The sequence below is a fragment of the Helobdella robusta genome (genome assembly GCF_000326865.2).
Source record: "Helobdella robusta unplaced genomic scaffold HELROscaffold_49, whole genome shotgun sequence".
Taxonomy (NCBI): Eukaryota; Metazoa; Annelida; class Clitellata; order Rhynchobdellida; family Glossiphoniidae; genus Helobdella; species Helobdella robusta.
In genome coordinates this window covers 459,809-481,163 of record NW_008705246.1, presented here as the reverse complement: position 1 = coordinate 481,163, position 21,355 = coordinate 459,809, and the positions used below count along the sequence as shown (strand labels likewise).

At 31.3% G+C, this 21,355-nt stretch overlaps 5 protein-coding genes across 5 annotated transcripts; all 5 read left to right on the top strand.

Moving 5' to 3' along the window:
* Positions 1–1,935: 1,935 nt before the first annotated feature.
* Positions 1,936–3,696, top strand: HELRODRAFT_86007 (hypothetical protein; the record flags this gene model as incomplete). Its single annotated transcript, XM_009026687.1, has 1 exon — positions 1,936–3,696. The coding sequence occupies one exon, from the start codon at positions 1,936–1,938 to the stop codon at positions 3,694–3,696; it is 1,761 nt and encodes a 586-aa protein (XP_009024935.1).
* A 4,268-nt stretch (positions 3,697–7,964) lies between these two features.
* On the top strand, positions 7,965–9,629 carry HELRODRAFT_178663 (hypothetical protein; the record flags this gene model as incomplete). Its single annotated transcript, XM_009026756.1, has 2 exons — positions 7,965–8,529; positions 8,686–9,629. 2 exons carry the CDS (start codon positions 7,965–7,967, stop codon positions 9,627–9,629), a joined length of 1,509 nt encoding a protein of 502 aa, XP_009025004.1.
* Positions 9,630–10,865: 1,236 nt separating this feature from the next.
* On the top strand, positions 10,866–12,516 carry HELRODRAFT_178662 (hypothetical protein; the record flags this gene model as incomplete). Its single annotated transcript, XM_009026755.1, has 3 exons — positions 10,866–10,934; positions 11,219–11,304; positions 12,306–12,516. 3 exons carry the CDS (start codon positions 10,866–10,868, stop codon positions 12,514–12,516), a joined length of 366 nt encoding a protein of 121 aa, XP_009025003.1.
* Positions 12,517–15,522: 3,006 nt separating this feature from the next.
* HELRODRAFT_86065 (hypothetical protein) lies at positions 15,523–16,661 on the top strand (the record flags this gene model as incomplete). Its single annotated transcript, XM_009026698.1, has 4 exons — positions 15,523–15,604; positions 16,283–16,369; positions 16,449–16,468; positions 16,605–16,661. Coding segments are annotated over 4 exons (246 nt in total), but the record flags the coding sequence as incomplete, so codon positions are not given.
* Positions 16,662–19,421: 2,760 nt separating this feature from the next.
* Positions 19,422–20,540, top strand: HELRODRAFT_178660 (hypothetical protein; the record flags this gene model as incomplete). Its single annotated transcript, XM_009026754.1, has 2 exons — positions 19,422–19,494; positions 20,257–20,540. The coding sequence occupies 2 exons, from the start codon at positions 19,422–19,424 to the stop codon at positions 20,538–20,540; spliced, it is 357 nt and encodes a 118-aa protein (XP_009025002.1).
* Positions 20,541–21,355: the final 815 nt, after the last annotated feature.

Genomic DNA, 21,355 nt, shown 5'->3' with positions numbered 1-21,355 from the left:
GTCAAAGATGCATGACAACATTTTGGCGACTGCAGTGAAAAGATTTTATTCATTTATGTTTTTATTTATTTAAGACTCCATACAAATTTACAATTTTTGTTAATATTTTGCTAACAATTTTTGGTGCCTTTCGTTAGTTCTATCCTCTTTGCCCTATGAAGTATGGCTAAGAAGTGCTCAGAAAATGTTAACGAAAACTATAACCTGCATCTGTTACGATGTTAAAATTTTCTTTATTTATTGAAAATTAACTTAACGCACACGATCGCATTCACTGTTTAGTCATTTATTTTACGCGAATTTTTTCGATTCGATCGATAAAATAACTCAATTCATGGCCGTTTACACTTTTCTTCACGTGAAACATCAAGAAGGAAGTAGAAATTATTTAAAAATGAAAATACAAAATGATAACTTTAAAAAATATTTACATACGTATATACAGACTAACATATTTACAGAGAAAAAATATACATATGTACAAAGATTATTGTATATAAAAAACTGAAATATTTACTTTATAAAAAATATATTCATTAATTAAAGTTATTAATTATTTAGTTAAAATAATTAGTTATTACGTAATACATTGTTGTTATTATTCTGACATGCTTAACTTTATTAGGTTGCACGGGCAACTCGATCTGTCAGCAAAGTGTTAATTGTTACGTAACCAACTTCTTTTTTATTAAAGTAAGTTGTTAAGTGATGCTAATTACTTTTATTGATCTTATTTTCATAAGCACATTTGAAAAAATTAAATTTTTTGTTGGTAATCATTCAATTATTGCCTAGTTATTACGTTGCCAATGGATATTTGATTGATGAAAAGTTGGATGTTAAATAATTCTCAGTTATTATTCGTATTCTTTTAAATTTTTCAATACATCAATGCTGTTTATGGTGTTTATGTTTTTGTTTATTATAATTCTAGAATTGGAATGAACACAGCATTGAACTGTCAGGAGGTGGTGCTTAAAATTTGACATGACAGACACCAACTTTATGTCAAGATTATAAAATGATTATAAAGTTGCTTCATGTCAGACGTGTCAATATTCATTTTGATGTAATATAAACAACACCAATGAAACAACAACAACAATGACAACAACGAAAACGTCAATAATAGTAGCAAAATAGATACTATTAAAAATTAATTAAATATTTAATTACTGAGAGTTATTTGAAATCGAATATGTCCAAACTTTAAAAAACGGATTACGTAACAACGATTGTATATTTACTAACAATCTTTTTAATGAGCAAGAATAATAAATTAATAAATCAAGCGACAATAAACTAACAAAAGAAACGTATATAAGCCAATTGATCACCACAATTTAATAAAGTTAAATTATCTTATTAAAACAAGATCAAAATGAAAATCACTTTATAACAATAAAGTCACGTAACAATTAACTTTGTGAAGCCTATGTTAGCAAAGTAACCAACTAAGCAATTACCGCCCAGTGTCACAAATTTTTCTTTGTTATAAACGCTATATATTGAGGATTGTTGTTCTCTATGCATAACAAATCTTAAAACTTGATCCTGTGCAGTCGCAGATTTTCATTTTATAATCTAAATGCTTAATTCGAATAAATTTTTCTAAAAATAATTTATTACTTTTTACTATTAAATTTTACGTTATTTTATAAATTAGTTTATCAACTCAAGCCCATTTTTCACACTCATTTATTTTTTTAAATTTATTTCGTACAATCTACCATCATTTTACATTTTAGCCTTACCTAGATTACACCAGAGTTTAGTAGTTATTTATGAAAGTTGAGCTATCAAATTGAAGTTATACAAAACATGATGTCCTCAAACAACAAGCCTTTTAAAATGCCCACCTCTCACGGACGACGAAATAACGGCGCCCATTCACACAAGAAAGTGAACGCTGAGAAAATGACTGGGTTGATATCAATGCCAGATTTGACACCATCGATTGGAAATTTTCCAAATATATCATCGTCGTTTTCTGTTGTTAACAAAATTAAAACGCACGGAGTTACTGGACCGATAAGTTTGGAGGTACCGAAACCAGAGGAGTTAAAATTAACTGAACAACTTGATATCCTTTTACACAACAATGATATGTATGAAACTCAGGATGAAATAATTAAAAGAATGGATGTTCTTGGAAAAGTAGTTCAGCTTGTAAATATATGGACAAAAGACATGGCTGTTGCAAAGAACATACCAAAGACATCAAATTTAGGAGCTAAGGTTTACACATTTGGATCTTACAGGTTGGGAATTAATGCTAAAGGAGCAGATATGGACATGTTGTGTGTTGTTCCTCGCCATATCAACAGAAATGATTTCTTCGACTCGTTTATGGATATTCTGAAAAAAGAGCCAGGCATAAACGACTTGAGAGGCATCGTGGATGCATTTGTGCCCGTCATTAAGATGACCTTTGATGGTATCGAAATCGACATGTTGTTTTCGAGGTTAGCACTAACAGAAGTTAAAGATACACAAAACTTGAGGGATGACAACATACTGAGGAATCTAGATCAAAAATGTGTCAGGAGCTTAAATGGCTGTAGAAATACCGATGAGATTCTGCATCTGGTTTCGAACATTGACAGTTTCAGAATAACTTTAAGAGCAATCAAATTATGGGCCAAAAAAAGAGGAATATATTCTAATGTTTTGGGATTTTTGGGTGGTGTGTCGTGGGCATTGCTGGTGGCCCGCATCTGCCAACTTTATCCTAATGCTACCCCATCTGTGCTAGTGCACAAATTTTTTTTTGTATTTTCCCAGTGGAAATGGCCACAACCGGTTTTGCTAAAAGAGTGCAAAATGTCTGAAACATTTAGTGTTTGGGATCCAAAGAAAAATCCTTCAGATCGCAGCCACCTTATGCCAATTATAACCCCGTGTTTCCCAAGCCAGAACTCCACGTACAATGTTAGTATATCAACCAGAGCCATAATTATGGATGAATTTGTTAGGGGTTTCAATTTATCTTTGAAGATTTTGAACAAAAATGATGATTGGGAAAACCTATTTAAGCCCAATGACTTCTTCGATATGTACAGACATTTCATTGTTGTAAGGGCCAGCTCTCCCACTGCAGCCACTCACCTGGAATGGTATGGACTAGTTGAATCAAAACTACGTTTCCTGGTGCAAAAACTGGAAGCTAATTCAGTAATAAAGCTGGCACACATCAACACTAAAGGATATTTACCAAAAAGTGATTCTACTGAACAGCATTGCACACAGTGGTTTATAGGTCTGACCTTTTCACAGGCTTCCGTGAATGTCGACCTAACCTACGAGACACTATGTTTCCACGAACAAATAAGATTAGCTCTTGGGCCTAAACTGAAGGAGGGAATGAACCTGGATGTGAAGTATCTTAGAAGAAAGGAGTTGATAAATTATTTGCCAGACAATGTTCTACACACAAAAAGTAAAGGAATCAAGAGAAAACATACGGATGATATGAATATATCAGATTCTTTGTCCCAATCGACATCCACCACTCCACGTGCATCACTGAAGAACAGCATTTCAGCCAGCGAGTCGCCATTACCATTAAGCAACAGTGACATAGGCGCAGCCAGGATCAGTCCACACATAACGAACGAGCAAAGGTACATGCCAGAACCTAAAAGAATGAGATGCAGTGCTAATTCCCATTCAATTGGCCAAATGCCCCAGTTATAGAGATGTTGGAGCTATCAGTCATTTTTATGACATTTTATCGATGATGATAATGATGATAATACATTAATTCACTCGTAATACTCTAATAATTTATAATATTTATAATATTCATGATAATGATTGTAGTAATAGTAGTAAAAGAAAAAGATGACTGTTTTACCATTATTCGCTCTGTACAGTCTTTTTCTTATTTATTTAATTATTACTTTTATGTTCGATTAATATTATTATTTAAAATATTATTATTTTTTGCTTATAGCTTCTTACAGCCCGACCTATGTGTATGTTTCTATTGGGGCATGTACGATGTAAATATGGATTCATGTATTTGATTGGTCAAATGGTTAGATAATTTTTTATATGCTAGCATTTCGATCATAATCAGTGAATAAACTTTTTCAAAATATACTTGTTATATACTTGTTGTCGGGCGCGTAAAACCTATTGATTTATAAATTCAAAGTCGATGATAGCGAATAAAAATTTATCTACACCCATGTTGAAGTGCTCACAAAAGCACCTCCACAAAAAACCAAGCTAATTTAATCAATCATATTTCAAAAAAAAAAAAAAAACATAAAACATAGAAAATGTAATGAAAATAATCACAAAACACCATCTTTTTTGCATAATGCCTGAATAGTTTCCTTGTTTATTTCAGCGATCAAAAAATTTCAGGTTGCATAAATTAGATCAGCCAGCGGCAATATCAGCATTAAACGAATGATTTGAATCTTTTAAACTAAAACGATATTGACACATGTAATTTCATTGAATGAGGCTTTAACATTTTGTTTCACTTGTGACCGGTAATGAAAATGAATATGAAGAGATCAGAAAATATTTTGGCAAAGTTTAAAGATAAATGAATTGCAATAGATTTTTGAATCACCTTCTGTTAGGTTTATTTTTATTCCAGTTTGTGATATTGATAACATTTAATTCCATAGTAAACTTTAGTTTATAATCTTCACTGCTTCAAAGACTATTCAAAATTTATTATACCGATAATTATACAATAACCTAAATAAGTCGTTAAATTTCGATAAAAATTCAACCTTTTTTTGAAAAACAGTAACATTTTCTTAAAATTCAAACCCGGACGCGGCATCAACAATGTCTATTCAACATATTTTTCATTGAGTTAAACAGTGTATATTTTATTCATTGAGTTAAACAATATTATAAATTTTTATTATCAATGTATTATTATTATTATCAATTTATATCGCATCCTATGCATAGCTTCAGGGACGCTTGGATAAGCCATCTGTAATCGTTTCCTAAAAAGTTTGATGTTAGGCTGTTGACAAATAATTGCAGGCAAACCATTCCATAAGGAAAGAGATTTGTAAAACGTACAATATAAGTTGAGGAAGATATGATTGTTGAGATGTATTAAGTAACTTGTATTGAGAAGGGAAATATAATGCGTTTACGTACCGGTAACCAATGTACGATAGTTGAATGAGTGAATCTGCGCTGGTAGATAAATTACTGATATTTATAAAAACTTTTGCAACTCTATTTTGAGCTCTTTGAAGTGAAGTTAAACGGTCGGATGGAAGTCCGTAGAGAAGAGAATTACAATAATCAATACATGATAGTACAAAACATCGATCCTGTGCAAAATCACTTGCAACACACACACGCGATGTACACACAACACACATGTTAGTTGAGCATAATTTTATTTTCATAACACATTATTTAAATTTATTATTTACTAAGGCTGAAAATAATTTAATACAATAGGTAGTTGAGCGCAATAATTCTGCAAAACAAAATTATTATCACAAAGGGTTTTATTTAAACAAATCAAATATAAAAAACCTGGCAATTAATTAAATCAACATTGAATCCAAATAATAAGAAATCTAAATAAATTATTAAAGATGAATAATCTAATAAATTGATTACACACGAGAACGTAATCTGCGAAAAATTTAATGGTTTCTTCTCTGATACAGTAAAAGAGTTCTCAGTGAACAATTCATCAAATAATAATTCATTCGCAAAATATCTGGGTGATTTCCAGACAGATTCATTCTTTTTAACAGAAACAAAGGAAATTGAAATTTACAGTAATATTAAAAACTTCAAAAATTCCAAAAGTTCGGGTAAAGATAATATTTCCAATTTCATTCTTTAAAAAATTAGGCCACACACTTTTGAAACCATTAAAACATTTAATTAACTTGTCTTTGTCATTTAATCTAGTTTTTGGTCCTATAATATCTACTAATTTATTGCATTTCAAAATATCTATTAATGATAATCTAATCGAAAAAACAGAAACAATAAAATTTTTAGGAGTGGCTATCAAATCTGACCTTTCATGGGAAAAGCATATTAGCAATACTCCTCAAAAAATTTCTAAAATAATTGGTGTATTCAGCAAATTAAAATCTATTTACCCGTTTCATATTATTATAATATTGTATTATTCGTTAATTTATCCATATCTAATATATTGTTTGCCTATCTGGGGCAATAGTCCTATTTGTTATTTAGCATTATTATTAAAATGTCAAAGATATTTTTTAAGAATTTTGTTTAACGTAAAAAAATTTGACTACGTCTGCCATCTCTTCAAAGTAAGCAAAATACTTCCAATAAGCAGCTTGTATAAATTTTATTTGATGCTATTTTTTTATAAATTATACAAAATTAATGTTATTACTCGATTTAAATCTAAAAATAATTTTTAATTTTATTTGCCGGTGACAAGAACAAAGATATGCAGTAATAGCACCTTGATATGTGGATTAAAAACTTGGAACAAGCTAGCGTCCAATATACAACAATCGCGTTCCAACTGGAAGTTTAAGTCCGACATGCATAAACTGATAGAAACAGATGCAATTTAAACAATCTTTTCTTTACTCATTTCTGTCTTTTTTGTTTTACGAAACAATATTGTGTTTTTCTTTATTATTTGGACATTAAGAACAAATTTTGTTTTATTAATTAGTTAAATTGACAATTGAACAACATAATTTCTGTTAGTTAAGTTGCCGCACAGCTCTTTTGGGCTTTTGGTTATACTTTAAATAAAAGAAAAATAAATAAATAAAAAAAATAAATAAATAGTGTAATGATGGGAACAAAGTAAATTATCAATAGGCATGTTTTCAACCAAGTTTTACATTTTTGTTAGGTTGGAGCCTGTAGGGAGCAAACATTCATTTATTAACTATCTTATGTATTAATTATTATTAAAGATTATTGCAATTTTCAATGTTACTTAATCTATGTTAGTTTTTATGTCTTTGCTACTTTCTCGATTTCTTTCCATTTTTTTCCTGATAGCTTGTAAAACGAAACAGTTCGAGATTCACGTGGGAATAAAGATAATATTTTATTACGCCTGAATTTTATTTATTTTAACTCACAACAAGGTATCTTGTTAGTAGCAGAAGTTCGTACTAACAAGCCCAAGGCAGTATGTTAGTGTTGGGGCGGGTGCCGAATGGCGATTGAATTGGGCTCTTGAGTTATGTCATTTGAGTAAGCTAGGGATAATTGTTAATAGGAACCAAAAAAATAGCAACTTGAGCGTTATAGTTGAAAGAATCATCAACCATATGAATTATCATCTTTTCGCTTCTAAAACTCAAAACAATTTCGGTTTACCTTATATTAAGAGTAAATTCACTGATGAAGAATATTTGAAATGTTGCGATAATTTTGTAAAAAAAAATTTAGCTCTGGTTAATCAGAATATATAATAATAAAAATTGTAAAACATTCAACAAACATATCGTATAATATTTGGAAAAGAGTTTAAATATTGTAAGACAAACTAATGTAAATTTTTTCCATAAATGATATAACTCACTTTTAAAATATAATTTTATTTAAGCTAAATAGCACAAAGAAGCCATTTAAATTTTTTAAACACAGTAACTCAAAGATTAAAAATTTTCTTGGAATGAAATTTCCACGTTTCTTTAGCACCTGTGTTTAGTTGGGAGGTAGATATTTTATGTAACACGTTCTCAAGTACAGCCTTAATTAAAAATTAAAAACAAATTTTTTTTAGATAAAAACAGTCTATACTACATAAAAAAAATTTTTTTACAACTTAAATAATAAATAACGCTCAATATTTTTGAATTTTGAGGTTAGTGTAATAATTTCTTAGAAGGTTATTAAACTACTTTAATATTTAAAATCTGCACTCAGCGGTAAAATTAGGAAACGATTTTAAAAAAATTTATCGATATTTTACTAAAATTAATTTATATTGTCCATTAAATAGGGGAATGGAGATTTCGGATAATCATGAACAATCACGTTACAATTGCCCCAAACACGCTGTAGAAGTGCTGTATATTTGCAAACCATGTCGTCAGCCCATTTGTCTGCACTGCCATGTTAATGACCACAACACGCACGAATTAATGCTAGCATGTCTTGAAGCTAGCAAAAACAAAAGGTTTTTAGAAAAATATGCTCAATTAGCAGAAACGGAAATAAAGAACGTTGATGAGAATATTGAAAGATTGATACCCTATACAGAAAATGCGAATAGTGTATTTGAAGAGATACAAGCATATTATTCTCGAGAAATGGAAAAATTTGAGAATGAAGAAATTCTTAAAAGCTTAACATCATTCCGCAATGATAGAACCAAACTTAAAAATATATATATAGATTGTAAAATTAAAAGACGTAACGTGAATTTTCTGGTAGAGAATGAAACTAGGGAATTGGATATACAGTTGACAGGGAAATTTGAGCGGAATATTTATCACGTTAATTACCAGAATATGGAATCAAACCTGGCGTCTTTTCGAAAAATTCTTCGAAATTCCATTATAATCACAGGTATTTATATGTCAACTACGTTTATAAATTTAAATAATGTAAAAAAAATTTTAAAATTACATCTGTTTTTAAGAGTTAAGGATAATAACTTTTTGCTTTTTATAAAAAAATAATTGAAAAAGATTTAATAAAAATACAAATAATTAATTTTCAAAGGTTTAAAAGATGATTTTGCATCATTGGTCGACGAGATCTCCTGCGGCTCTCTGGTGACGTGTTTCGCCATCTCCGATTACAAGCTTTATATTTGCACCGGGAACAAACTTTTGATTATAAATGTTATCAAACGCGATGAAGATTTCGTAGAAAAAACTTACGAAGGACTGGAAAATCTGCCAGACATTTTAGTTTATGGGAATAAATTTTACTTTTACCTCTCTAAAAACACTACAGATGTGTTGACACCGAAATACCCGGAATTTAAAAAAGTTAAAAATATTTCTTGTTTTTCCCTGAGCGGTGATACCATAATTGCAGCTCGTCAAACTAATGTTTTAGATGTAGAGATTGAAAGTTGGAAATTAATTTGTATTCAAAATTCAACTAAATCAAACAAAGTTGAATTTACAACAAACGATTATGAGGACAGTGAATTTACACCAAACGATGATGAGTACATTTTGAGTGTTGTCAAACTTCGGAATAAAAATTACGTGATTGCTACTCAAAATGGCTTGGAAATATTTAGCAGATCATGGGATAGATGTATCACATGGGATAGTATTAAAAATTTAAATGGACATGAGCCGCTAACCTCACAGCATAATCATTCAGCAACAATGTGTGAATACGAAACAAATATGACAGCAACAGCCTATTTGTCACTAGATTCATATGACAACATCTATCTGATTAGCAATCATATTGTAGAAAATATTTTCGTACTGGACAATAAATTTAACTTTTTAGCTTATATAAAAACTAAATTTGTTCCAAAAAAAATACAAATAACAAAAGATAACACGCTCTACGTCAGCTACCTCAATGAGCCTCACATTTCCATCTATAAGCTCAACATCTTTGAAAGGTCCGACAACACGAAATCAGATGTTCAAGCAGACCAAACTGAACAAAAAGAAAAAGAAACAGTTCAAGATTGAAGGTCTTTCAAATAAATTGACATTTACCCGTAAATGTAAATATTAATTTTCAAATTTGGTCGCATATTAGACGATAATTTTTCGCTGCCCTTTTTTTAAAAATAACAGTTTGATGTTGCTTTTCTTCTTAATTATTTAACAAAATTTCAAAATCAAATTTTAAAAAATGCAACAGAGCAATAAACTAATGCAATAACTCCAATTTTTACTTGGAGACGGCAAAATTTAACACATAGAGCACCAGAATATGTTAAAATCTTAAGATGTTGTACTAAATAATAATAAGCATATTAAATTTTAATAATTAATCTTTCGTGCCACATAGGCAGTGCCATCCACACCACACGACTCACATACACATAACGTATGCACGCGCAAGCGCCACACCAAATGCGCTTGATGGACTTTGAGTTTCAGACAGGCAGTATTCGAACCATGCCATAGCGCGTAATAGCGTGAATGGTCTACATCAAAGCATGCCTCTTTACATTTCTTTTTTTTTCTTTGGCAAGTTTTATTGAATTGAGAATACCAACACAAGTCCATTCAGTAATGTCGTCTATCTATTTCTTTGCAGGTCTACCAACTTTTTTCTTCTAATCTCTTTTCCTCATTAGTACCATCTTAATCAATCTGTCTTCCCTCATTCCACAAATGTGTCCAAAAAATTCAATTTTGTTTTTCTCTGAATTTTTTTGTCTTCCAAATTGATTTCTAATGGTTTCGTTCTTTACTTTCTGCCTCCAACTGATTCCTAACAAATTTTGGTAACACTTTATCTCAAATTTTTCCAATCTGTCATTGTCTCTTTTCTTTACAGTCCATGTTTCACATGCATAGAGCAAGCTTGGAAAAACGAGCCGTGTCAATAAAAGCGAACCGTATTTAATTACTTTACTTATATAAGAAAAATGACATAAAATGAAAATTAAAATACTTTAATACAAAAATTACTATTAGAAAAAATAATCGGCGATTAAAACGTAATTTTCAAGTTTGTGTATAAAAGAAATAATTTTTAAAAACATAATCAAAAACGAAATAAACTACAAACATATTTGTACTCTCTGTTTATTGTTTACCACATTTTTGCTTTCTTAATGAAGAATTTTATCAATAATACAACTTAATTTCGTGATCTAGATAATTGAATATTTTGTAAGGTATTTCAACACTATAATTCCAGTTCGGAACGCAGATATTTTTGAACTGGAGACCAAAAATTTAAATGGAATCATGATTGAAGGTTCGAACATATTTGGGAACATTTTGCATGTTGTCAAACTCCATGGTGGAAAATACGTGGTTGCTACTCAAGATGGCTTGAACCTATTTTGCAAAGAAAAAAATTAGATATCTGTTAGCTAGGAAAAAATTAAAATTTTAAATAGACAAGAGCCACAAACTTTGCTGTACCACCGTACGGCCAGAATAACTGGGTTCTCTACAGATTCAACAACGTCTTATTTGTCTTTAGATTCATATGACAACGTTTACGTAATTATCAACCACCTGGAGAAAATTATTTCGTTCTTGATGGTAATTTAAACTTTTTATCTGATTTAAAAACTATATTTGTTCCGAAAAAGTTACAAATAACAAAAGATAACAAGCTGTACGTCAGCTACCTCAATGAGCCTCACATTTCCGTCTACAAGCACAACTTCTTTGAAAGGTCAGACAACACGGAATCAGATGTTCAAGCGGACCAAACTGAACAAATAAAAAAAGAATTGCAAGAACTTTCAGAAAATTGAAAGACGTTCAGACAAACTGTTAATGTGCTGAAATTTATTTGTATATATTTCCCATTTTAGCGCAATATAAGTTTTACAATAATTGATTGCAAGCTGTGGTTATAAATAATTTTAAATTATGATTATTTTTTTTATGTCATTTATTCAAATAAATTTCAAAATAAATTCAAGAAAAATAAATGCAATTAAGCGATAAACTAAAACATAATATTTATAATAGAGAGAACGAAAGAATATTTGTCAAAATGTAAAAAAGTAATAAGCTCATAAGCAGCTAACTAGTTTTTATTTTTTAAAATCGTTCATTACTTCATCCATTAATTCATTCATTCAGCACATGACATGATAGATGGTACTTCTACCGACTGAGCTAACTCGGTGACTTTGACATCATATTTTTTATTATAAATTTTGCAAGGAACCTCAACTATACTCAATGAAAAGCAGATAGTTCTTTATTAACAATCAACTATATTGTAACTAATGTTCACTTAGCGTCACGACAATTTATAAGCAATAATGTTTTCATGTTTGTGTTGTAAAGGAAATAATTTTTAAAAATATAATTAAAAACGAAATAAACCTGTTTACCACATTTGGAGGTCCAGTGTTTCATAGAGGCAGTGGTAGTGATTATTTATTACGCAGGTTTCTATCCACGCCAGATGAACATGTGTTCAACCACAACAACAACAACAACAACAATAACGTCAACCACAACTGCAACGCAACAACAACAACTCTGCACAGACCAACCAACTAACGGTAGAAATGTTTTTCCGATGCCAGCAATTGACACCGTTGCCAGCCTAGAGCCGAGAATACATAACATATTCAAAAAGTACAACAATAATGAATATCGAGTAGTTACAGCAGATCCAATCCATCATCACATTCCTACATATCATCCCATCCCTAGAAATCATGGATACATCACAAATCCTCCAGAGCAGTACATTCCTGCTTACTACGACATTTCACAGAACCACATCATCTCCAACCACCTGGCCAGCAACCTCACAAACACAACAACATCCCCTTCAACTTCCAACAACATAACAGTGATAGTCAACATATTGAGCAGATTCGGATCCAGTTCAAAAAACTATGTTTTTTTATATCGGCAGTAGAAGAAGCAGCGTTCATAACGATTTTGAAGTTGATTTTGGTCAGTCAGCCGTCAATAGAATTGAACACATCAATCTCATTTCTCGTAACAGCTTCAACAACCACATTAACTACAATTTTAGTTAAACAAAATCAACAGTAACTATCTAACGTGAACGGAAATAGGGAAAAGAAAAGGTGAAGCAAAGAGGAAGTAGTAATTAAATTCAAACATAGATATAAAAATATGTTTAGTTGTTAGTAATAACAAAACTCCCCCGCAAGACGCGGAGCCATTTAATTAGAAAATTGTTTGTTTTTTGTGTTGAATTTGATTTTTCTACTCTTCTTGGAAGATGTGGTTGTTGATGCTGTTGTCGCTGAAAATGTGGTTGACGCTGTGGCTGTTGGTTCAAATCCTGTTCTAACTTTCATGTGAAGTTAGCCAGCTTCGAGTGATTTCTAGAATAAGATGAGTGGGAGGACGACGAACTATGCTTTGCTTTTCTCTTTTTGTGATGATCTTGCTACTGCTGAACAGGAGAAGAAAAAGAGAAAACTGAAAGTAGAGGATCGTTTCTGTATGAATTGGCTGATGGCATGGCAACATTAGCACATCATTCTGCTGTTCTGATAGTTTTATGTTATTTTCATATTTGCTTAGTTGTAAATAACAACGATGAAATATTTAGTCCCCTACAATATCACTGTGTATTTCGGATGTTACGTGCCAGTTATTTGTCGTCTTCAACAGTACGTTATAGCAAGTGTCCGACCGAAACTAATTGATTGATTGACCTTTAGTCTGAAAAAGTATGCCAATTATCATGCTTCTTTTTAAGTCGTTGATGTCTTTATTATTTTACAGGTTGGTAGGTGCTTTTCATACATAATTTTAAACGGCGACTTTTATTACATAAACACAGAAAAGAACCGGTCACACCAATTCAATTTATTGTGAAAACTTCATGTCACATTTTTGATTTATCATTTAAATGCAATCTATTGCTTACTAAATGGAAAACTGCAAATGTTATTCTTATCCATAAAAAGGGTCCTACCAATTACCCCAGTAACTACAGACCAAATTCTCTCATTAGTTCAAGTTGTAGAGTAATGGAAAAAATGTTTTCTTTTCTTTTAAAAAACAAATTGATCACTAGTTCTCAACACGGTTTATTACCTGCCAGATCCACCTGCTCTAACTTATTACAATATCAGAGTGACTTGATGTCAATTCGTCAAAAAAAAAGAAAGCTGCGAGACCATCTACTTAGATCTCCAAAAGGCCTTTGACTCTGTGTCGTACTCAAAACTTGTTGAAAAATTAAAGTTCTACGGAATGTCTGAAAACTTGCTTTTCTGGTTGACTGACTTTGTATTTCAACGTTCTCAACAAGTCCGAATTCAGAGTAAGCTATCAAGTTCTGTACCTGTTACTAGTGGTGTTCCCCAGAGTAGTGTCCTTTCCTTAGTTTCACCCTATTATTGATATTCATAAACGACGTTGTTGAGTGCATCTCTTAAAAAACGGTTTCAATGTTGCTTGACGCTGATGATATAAAATTATATTGCCGTTCTTCCAACTCAGCTCAACTTCAGCAGGTCATTAACGACATAGTTGCTTGGAGTATCAAATGGCAACTATCTTTTTCTCCAAACAAATATTCTCATTGCTCGTTTCTTCCATCACCAAGATCTGTCCTAATTCCGCATCAATATTCAATTGACCAACAACTTCTAACTCTTAATAACGAATTCAAAGATCTAGGACAACGAATTCAACTTCAATCTTATATGCGACATCACTCACAGGGCTTTTCGTGCACGCCTAATCAATAGATGTTTCACCTCCAGAGATAAAGATCTACTTGCGAAAGATTGTCTGCGGGTGAAAGTAAGATTTAATTTTAGTGTTACAAATGTTTTCAAAAAATTCGGACTGAAACAAAAATGAACAAATGAATAACGATGAAAATAATAATGTCACTATTGCAACGTTGTGACGAATAATTAAGATTGTTATGAAATCACGATAAGAAATATATATATATACTGTTTAATATCTCAGTGATGTCTTATGAAAATTATTATCATTGTTAACTTTTTAACTATAATATGGCTTGTAAGGGTACGACGTTGTTATTGTTATTATAGTTATTTTTATAATTTTTTATTATTGTTGTTGTCAGTTATTTTCCTACATTTTCTTTTTCTTCTTCTTATTATTATTATTAGTACTACTAGTTGTTAAAAAATGGTGGCAATGTTCTTGTCTGTCTACTTACTTCTGAAAGGATTTAATGCGCAAATCGTTGTGCAATTTGAAATTTGAAACGCCCTGTGAACCTTATTCCCGACATTCGAAAAATAACACAAGTAAACCAAACGCTGACAACCTGTTTGAATTTTGCATTTGCTGTTGTTTTTTCTTTCCAGAATCAAATATCTGAATAAAATGAAGGCGGTGACAAGAATTTTCTGCTTCATGTTTTGCATTGGAGTAACTCTCTGCACTGCTGGTTGGTTGGGAGTTTCTGTGTTGAATGATGTTTTGTAGTGACCGATTATTTGAAAATATTAATGTTTAACTATCTTAAATCCTATTTACTGCGTTTATAGTTTATGAAAATTAAATTTTTCCTTATTATTGGTCAATTTTTTAATTTATTTTGATACTTTAAGTTTACAAAAAAACTATAAAAATTGTTTAAAATTTGTCAGAAATTCCTTCAATGATAATTTTATTTTCTATCAAGGTCTGAATGAAAATTGCAGTGTAAGTATCTTTTAAATAATTTTAAATGCTTGTTGAATGAATGTCATGTGCATGCTTTTTTATCTAACGACTTCTATGGAAATTGGCTAGGATGACAACTCGTGCGCATGGAACTTGAAATGCAACCCGGAAACATCCAAATGTGGTTGGTGGTGATGTCCAGCTTTACGTGTTCAATTTATAATTTTGGTGAATTTTTTTAAAACTTGAAACTTTTTCTACATTTTATTATTACAATCAACATGCAGTTTGCAATGACATGGTGTGTCCCAGGGGCTGTCCAGGGGAATATCAGCACGATGAGTATGGCTGTAGAACTTGTCTATGCAAAGGTTACACTTAACATGTTTTTATTGCACTGTTTAGCTTCGTCATTTTACGTCGATTTTACTTTCTAGAAATTTTGAATTTTTGTGACTTTTAATGAATTCAAAGTCAAATTTTATCTTAACAAGAATTATATTTTGATATTTTCACTAGAGTTATATTGAACGCAAATAGCAACAAATTAAATGAAAAAATTTGTGTATGATAGATTTTTTAAATATTTAGAATTGTTACTTTGTACTATAAACTTTAAATTATTTTTGTGGTTCCTACCTCACCCACCCTAATTCTTCATAACGTCATCATGATCGGTGTCGCGTTGAGGCAGGCAAGATATTTAATCAGTGGCGCAAGATAGCTCACCATTTTATACTAAGATATGAACTTTTAGTAGAAAAAGTAGCGAACAACAAACAACTTCAGAAACTTTTCGTTTGGTATTAGCCTATCAACTTAACCTTTATTAAATTATCTAACATTACACTACTAAAACAAACATTACCTAACATTACACAACTAAAACAAAATGTGGTTAGTGCTTCGTTCAACGCTCAGTCTTTTTTATGAGTTATTATTTTTTACCCAGTTGAATTATTACACGACACATGACAAGACACATGCATGCGCGGTCTGTGAAACAATATCACGGACGAATTCCTGAAGCTGTTGCAATTAATGAACAGGTTGCAGTGGCGTTCAGTGCAGGAAATACTGCTTTCTAGGCTTCACCACGGATGAGAATGGATGCGAATCCGTATGCACATGCAATTGTTGGTTTTGACGGTTTTCCAGCATTTTTTAACATACAACAATTTTTTAAATTAAATATGGCATAATTTTTTTTTCCAGCTGAAGAAACTGTTTGCAAAGTTTGTCGATAATTTAATCATAAAAAAAAGTCAGAATTTCATTTCATTCAAAATTAATAATGCCTACTGTTAATAAGAGCTAAAATGAGAACGATACAAACATTGATTAACGATGATACAATGCTTTCCCCATCAGAACATCTGGTGCACCGCTCCTCGCCAATGCAACCCACAGAATGGCAGATGTGGTTAGTTCCGCATTCCTTTGTTTAACGCTTAGTCTTTTTTAACGTGTCATTATAATTAAGTTATGTTTAGTGGCTGAAAGTTGTAGTCAGATTGATCCTATTGATATAATGAAATAAATCTTACTCTAGACCAGGGGTGGGCAAACTTTTTGCTTTGAGGGCTGCATTGAAAACTATTTCACCTTTGAAGGGCCGCATATGTACTTGAAAAGCAATTTTTTTCGACCCGTGGACAATTTTTTAAAATTTGTGGTTCCTTTTTTGGTCATAATGTCTGAATGACGACGTTTTGTATGCGACCAGGGCCTCGTTGGCCGCATAAAATGTCTTCGCAAGCTGCATGCGGCTCGCGATGGGCCGTAATTTGTCCACCCCTGCTCTAGACACCCGCTATTTTGAATCTAATGTGAATTTTGTTTATGTAACTAAAATCATTATCAGTAAATCAAAATAACCGTTTTCAAAATTAAAAAATTATCTGGTAAAAATTTGAGAAAAAAGTCGCTAGTGGATGTTGCCTACGAACGAACCTCTTGAAACGTGCAAAAAATTGTTGGATATTGAGATGTATCATATATTTCAATAAACTTTCATTTATTGAGTGGCAAAATAAAAATCAATTAGTTTTCTAATCTTTAAGTTTTGGTGAATTTAATAAAAGTTTTATATTTTCAGAAATTTTTTGAAGTGAAAATGGGCGAAGCCGATATGAAGCAACCACCAACTAATGATGCAGTCGACAACAATTAATTATTTTACGAAAGTTTGAATTAATTGTCTTTTGATGAAGTGAAAATTGAATTTTGATTGAATGATTTAAAAAATACCTTTTCTGATATATTTTAGATAGTTCCTATTCTCTAACCAGAGATTGAAATTGTTTTTAATTTGGCAGAATTAATTTCTTCACGGTTAGTTGGCTCTAAAATAAATTGTGCATTATAAGGGATTATTTTTGTGTAGAAAAGGTGTATAATATGCAAAATTGTTAAAAGATAGTTTTGTGAAAAAATCATAGAAATAATTTTTTATTTGTTTAAAATCCTCAACTAGTATTTTGTTCATAAAGATAGGAGAGTTCAAAAGTTCTTTTTGTTTATCAATAAAGGTTTTAGATTTTTTCCAAGTAGTTTTAGAATAATGATTTAAAAAGATTTTTAAAATAATTTTTTTAATAAATTTAATATTGTTATTGACAAAATTTTTAATTTTTTTATGTTCTAAATAAACATGTTGCTCATTGTGTTTTTTAAATATTTTAAATAAAAAATTCTTCTTCCTAATTAATGTTTTAATGTTTGGAGTCATCCAGGTTTGGAGTCATTCATTGATTACAAATTTAACTTTGAAAATCAGGTTAAAACTGTATAAGTAAAATAAATGTTACGTTAGAACTTATTTATCAAATCAATTCATCAGTAACCCGCATCTCTAAAAAAAACTCATTTATTGTTCTTACATTTATAGTCGCTGCAATTTAATATCGGATCATGCCAGCAAAACTTCTTTAGAAGAACTTTTTAGCACTCAAAAGAAATATATAAAAATCTTTTCTTAATTAAAAATCCCCCAACAAATTATGACGCCCATCTACGAAATGAACTGTTACAAAGCTTGTCTGTACTTATACGAAAGAGTTTATTGGATTGATAAGATAGATGACCACTTGAAAACAGTTCTTGATAACTCCTAGGAACCAAAATCAACCAGAACCAGTAGTAGCAGGACATTTAAAACACCAATGGAAAACAACAAGATAAACAGTAAAAACTTTTGTTTTTGCGCTCCGAAAACTTGAAACTGCCTTCCTTTTTACCTGAAAATTATCGAGTCTTACAACCTGGTTAAAAGTCAGTTAACTTTGAACGGTCGCTTTTCTATATTAGACTATTTTAATGTACATTTTTAGTTTTTACTATTATTTAACTATTTTCTAAATTGGTTCAATTTAAATTTGATGGCACCTAGAATATAGCATTTTTTGCTAGGAATGTACGTAATTTCATTTTTTGTGGAATAAAATTGTTGGCTGATTTTAATAGAAAGTACAAGATCACAAACGGATGAGAGAAAATCCCACTAAAGTAAACGTTCATGCAAATCTACATAGCGACGATTTCAAACATTTTCCTGCCTATACTTTTCCAACGTTATTTTAATTGTGGCATGGCGAAAATTTTAAACTTAGGGCATTTGTTATTTTAATGTTTAATTTATTATTATTATCATTGTTGTTGTTGTTATTATTATTGTTATTATTTTTTTGAGCATCCAAAGTTAAACTTCGCTAAAACCTGTTTAAATAAAATTTTTGAAGAGTATGGCTGTTGGTTGTTGGTGAATGTTGGCTAGCAGACCGTTCCATGTGGAAGGAAAACTGTAAGAGAAGCTCGGTTGACTATCGATGATTTGTTGACAGGCTGATGCAATTGGACAGGTGATGACGAACGAAAATGACGAGTGGATGAACGAGGACGTATGAGTTGATGAGGATAAGAAGGTTGAGCTGTAAAAAATTTTTTGTAGGTGAGTAGATCTAGTTTATAGATAATTTTTTGGCAAATTGATAGCCAATCTAATTGAATAAGTGAGAGCCCGTTAGGAGAAAGATTACTTCCATTTAGAACAACTTTCGCCTGTCTGTTCTGGACATTTTGAAGAGAGGCTAAATGGTAAGGAGGCAAATCAGATGGAAGGGAATAACAGTAGTCGAGATGTGAAAAGACAAGACGAGCCAGAGCAGACGATATATCAGCTGAAAGTAGATGGCGAATGTAACGGATGGTCCAGATGCAGTACTTGTATGCTCTAATGATATTTTAAACATGAGAGCTGCAAGTGAGAGACGGTTGGAAGTTATACCTAAGATTTCGAGATTGGAAAATTAATGAAGATGTTATTAACAACATTATGAAAATCCCATATTTAATGAATCTTTAACCCTGCCCCAACTGTGAATATATGTAAATAATGAGCGGGAGTAATTGATGCGCAGCCCTGTATAATGACGTGTTTGTTTACTCACAACAAGCTAACTTGAAGTCGATGAATAGATTTGGATATAATTCATAAAAAAAAATTATTTTCGTCAAATCAAATTGATATATTAAATAATTATAAAGTTATAATTTTGGTAAAATATAAATAAATAAATAAAATAACTATTAAAAAATAATTAATTTTATATTTTAAATATTTACCTGATAAGCACGAATTTTATTCTCAAGATAATAAGAAAATAAGTGAACGATGATTAAGTTGGGTCTGATTTTCTTAATGTTCGTTCGAGGAGCTGATTCACGTGAGTTGATGTGATTGCTTCATTCATTACTTGATCACAAAATTCTTTTCTTGAGGAAAATTTTTAAATTTTCAACCCGCTAAGTTAATCAAATAGACAAAAATTCATAATTCAGAAAAAAAAATTAATGCAAGTTGTATTAGAGTTCACTACACAGCACAAAACTTAAATAATAACACAGCCACAGAGCAACAAATAACATGAATAACATACCAACACTAATTCATAAACAACAACAAATCTCTACAAACAAACAAACAGCCAAACAATCTACTAATACCATCCAACCCAACATCCAGAACCTATAAGAAATGACTCCACCCTTCAAGCAGTTTTTCAAAAGATGGACAGTGGATCGATAAATAACATTTATCATCTCCAAAAGCAAAACGCCAGCACGACTGTCCTTGAATTCAACGCCACCAGACCTCAGAGTGGAAGTTCATTAGGAAAGCACAGAAGAGCGTTCGTTTGCTTGCTGGTTGCGATGGTCTGCCTCGTGTTAATGTATTTCCTAAGGCAGCCTTGCAATCCTAACAAATACAAGGAAGATGATGGTAACATTGCTGTTGCAGTTGAGTGAGTGAGTGAGTGAGTGAGTGAGTGAGTGAGTGAGTGAGTGAGTGAGTGAGTGAGTGAGTGAGTGAGTGAGTGAGTGAGTGAGTGAGTGAGTGAGTGAGTGAGTGAGTGAGTGAGTGAGTGAGTGAGTAAATAGAAGGATAAATGAATGAATAAATAATAAATTGATTATTGAATTAATGAATGAACAAGAGAGTGGACAAACAAATAAATGAATGAATAAACGAACAAATGAATAAAGGAAAGAACGCACAAACAAAATAAGTGTGATGTTGCGTGGTTGAAATTGGTTTACAAAACAGTTTTTAAAATTTCTACCATTGTGCAATGGTGTAGCGGTTAAGGTGTTTGGCAATTATAGTTGTAATTATTGTTATAATTATTATAATGATAATGATAGCGGAGATATATGGATGATTTGTTGGATTGGAAGATGTATGCTAGGTGAGTGTGCTCATTGATTTGGTTCGCTTTGCTGTAGTTGTTGATGTTGTTGTTGTTGTTGATGTTGTATATGTTGTTGGGGGAGAAGTTGTTGTTGTTGATGTTGTATACGTTGTTGATGTTGTTGTTGTTGTTGTTGGGGGAGAAGTTGTTGTTGTTGATGTTGTATACGTTGTTGATGTTGTTGTTGTTGTTGTATATGTTGTTGGTGGAAAGTTGTTGCTGTTAATGTTGTATACGTTGTTGTTGATGTTGTTGTTGTTGCTGCTGATGTGGTATATGTTGTTGATGTTGTTGTTGTATATGATGTTGTATATGTTGTTGGTGGGAAGGTGTTTGGCATTGTTAATGCTGCGCCCGGGTTCGAATGTAATG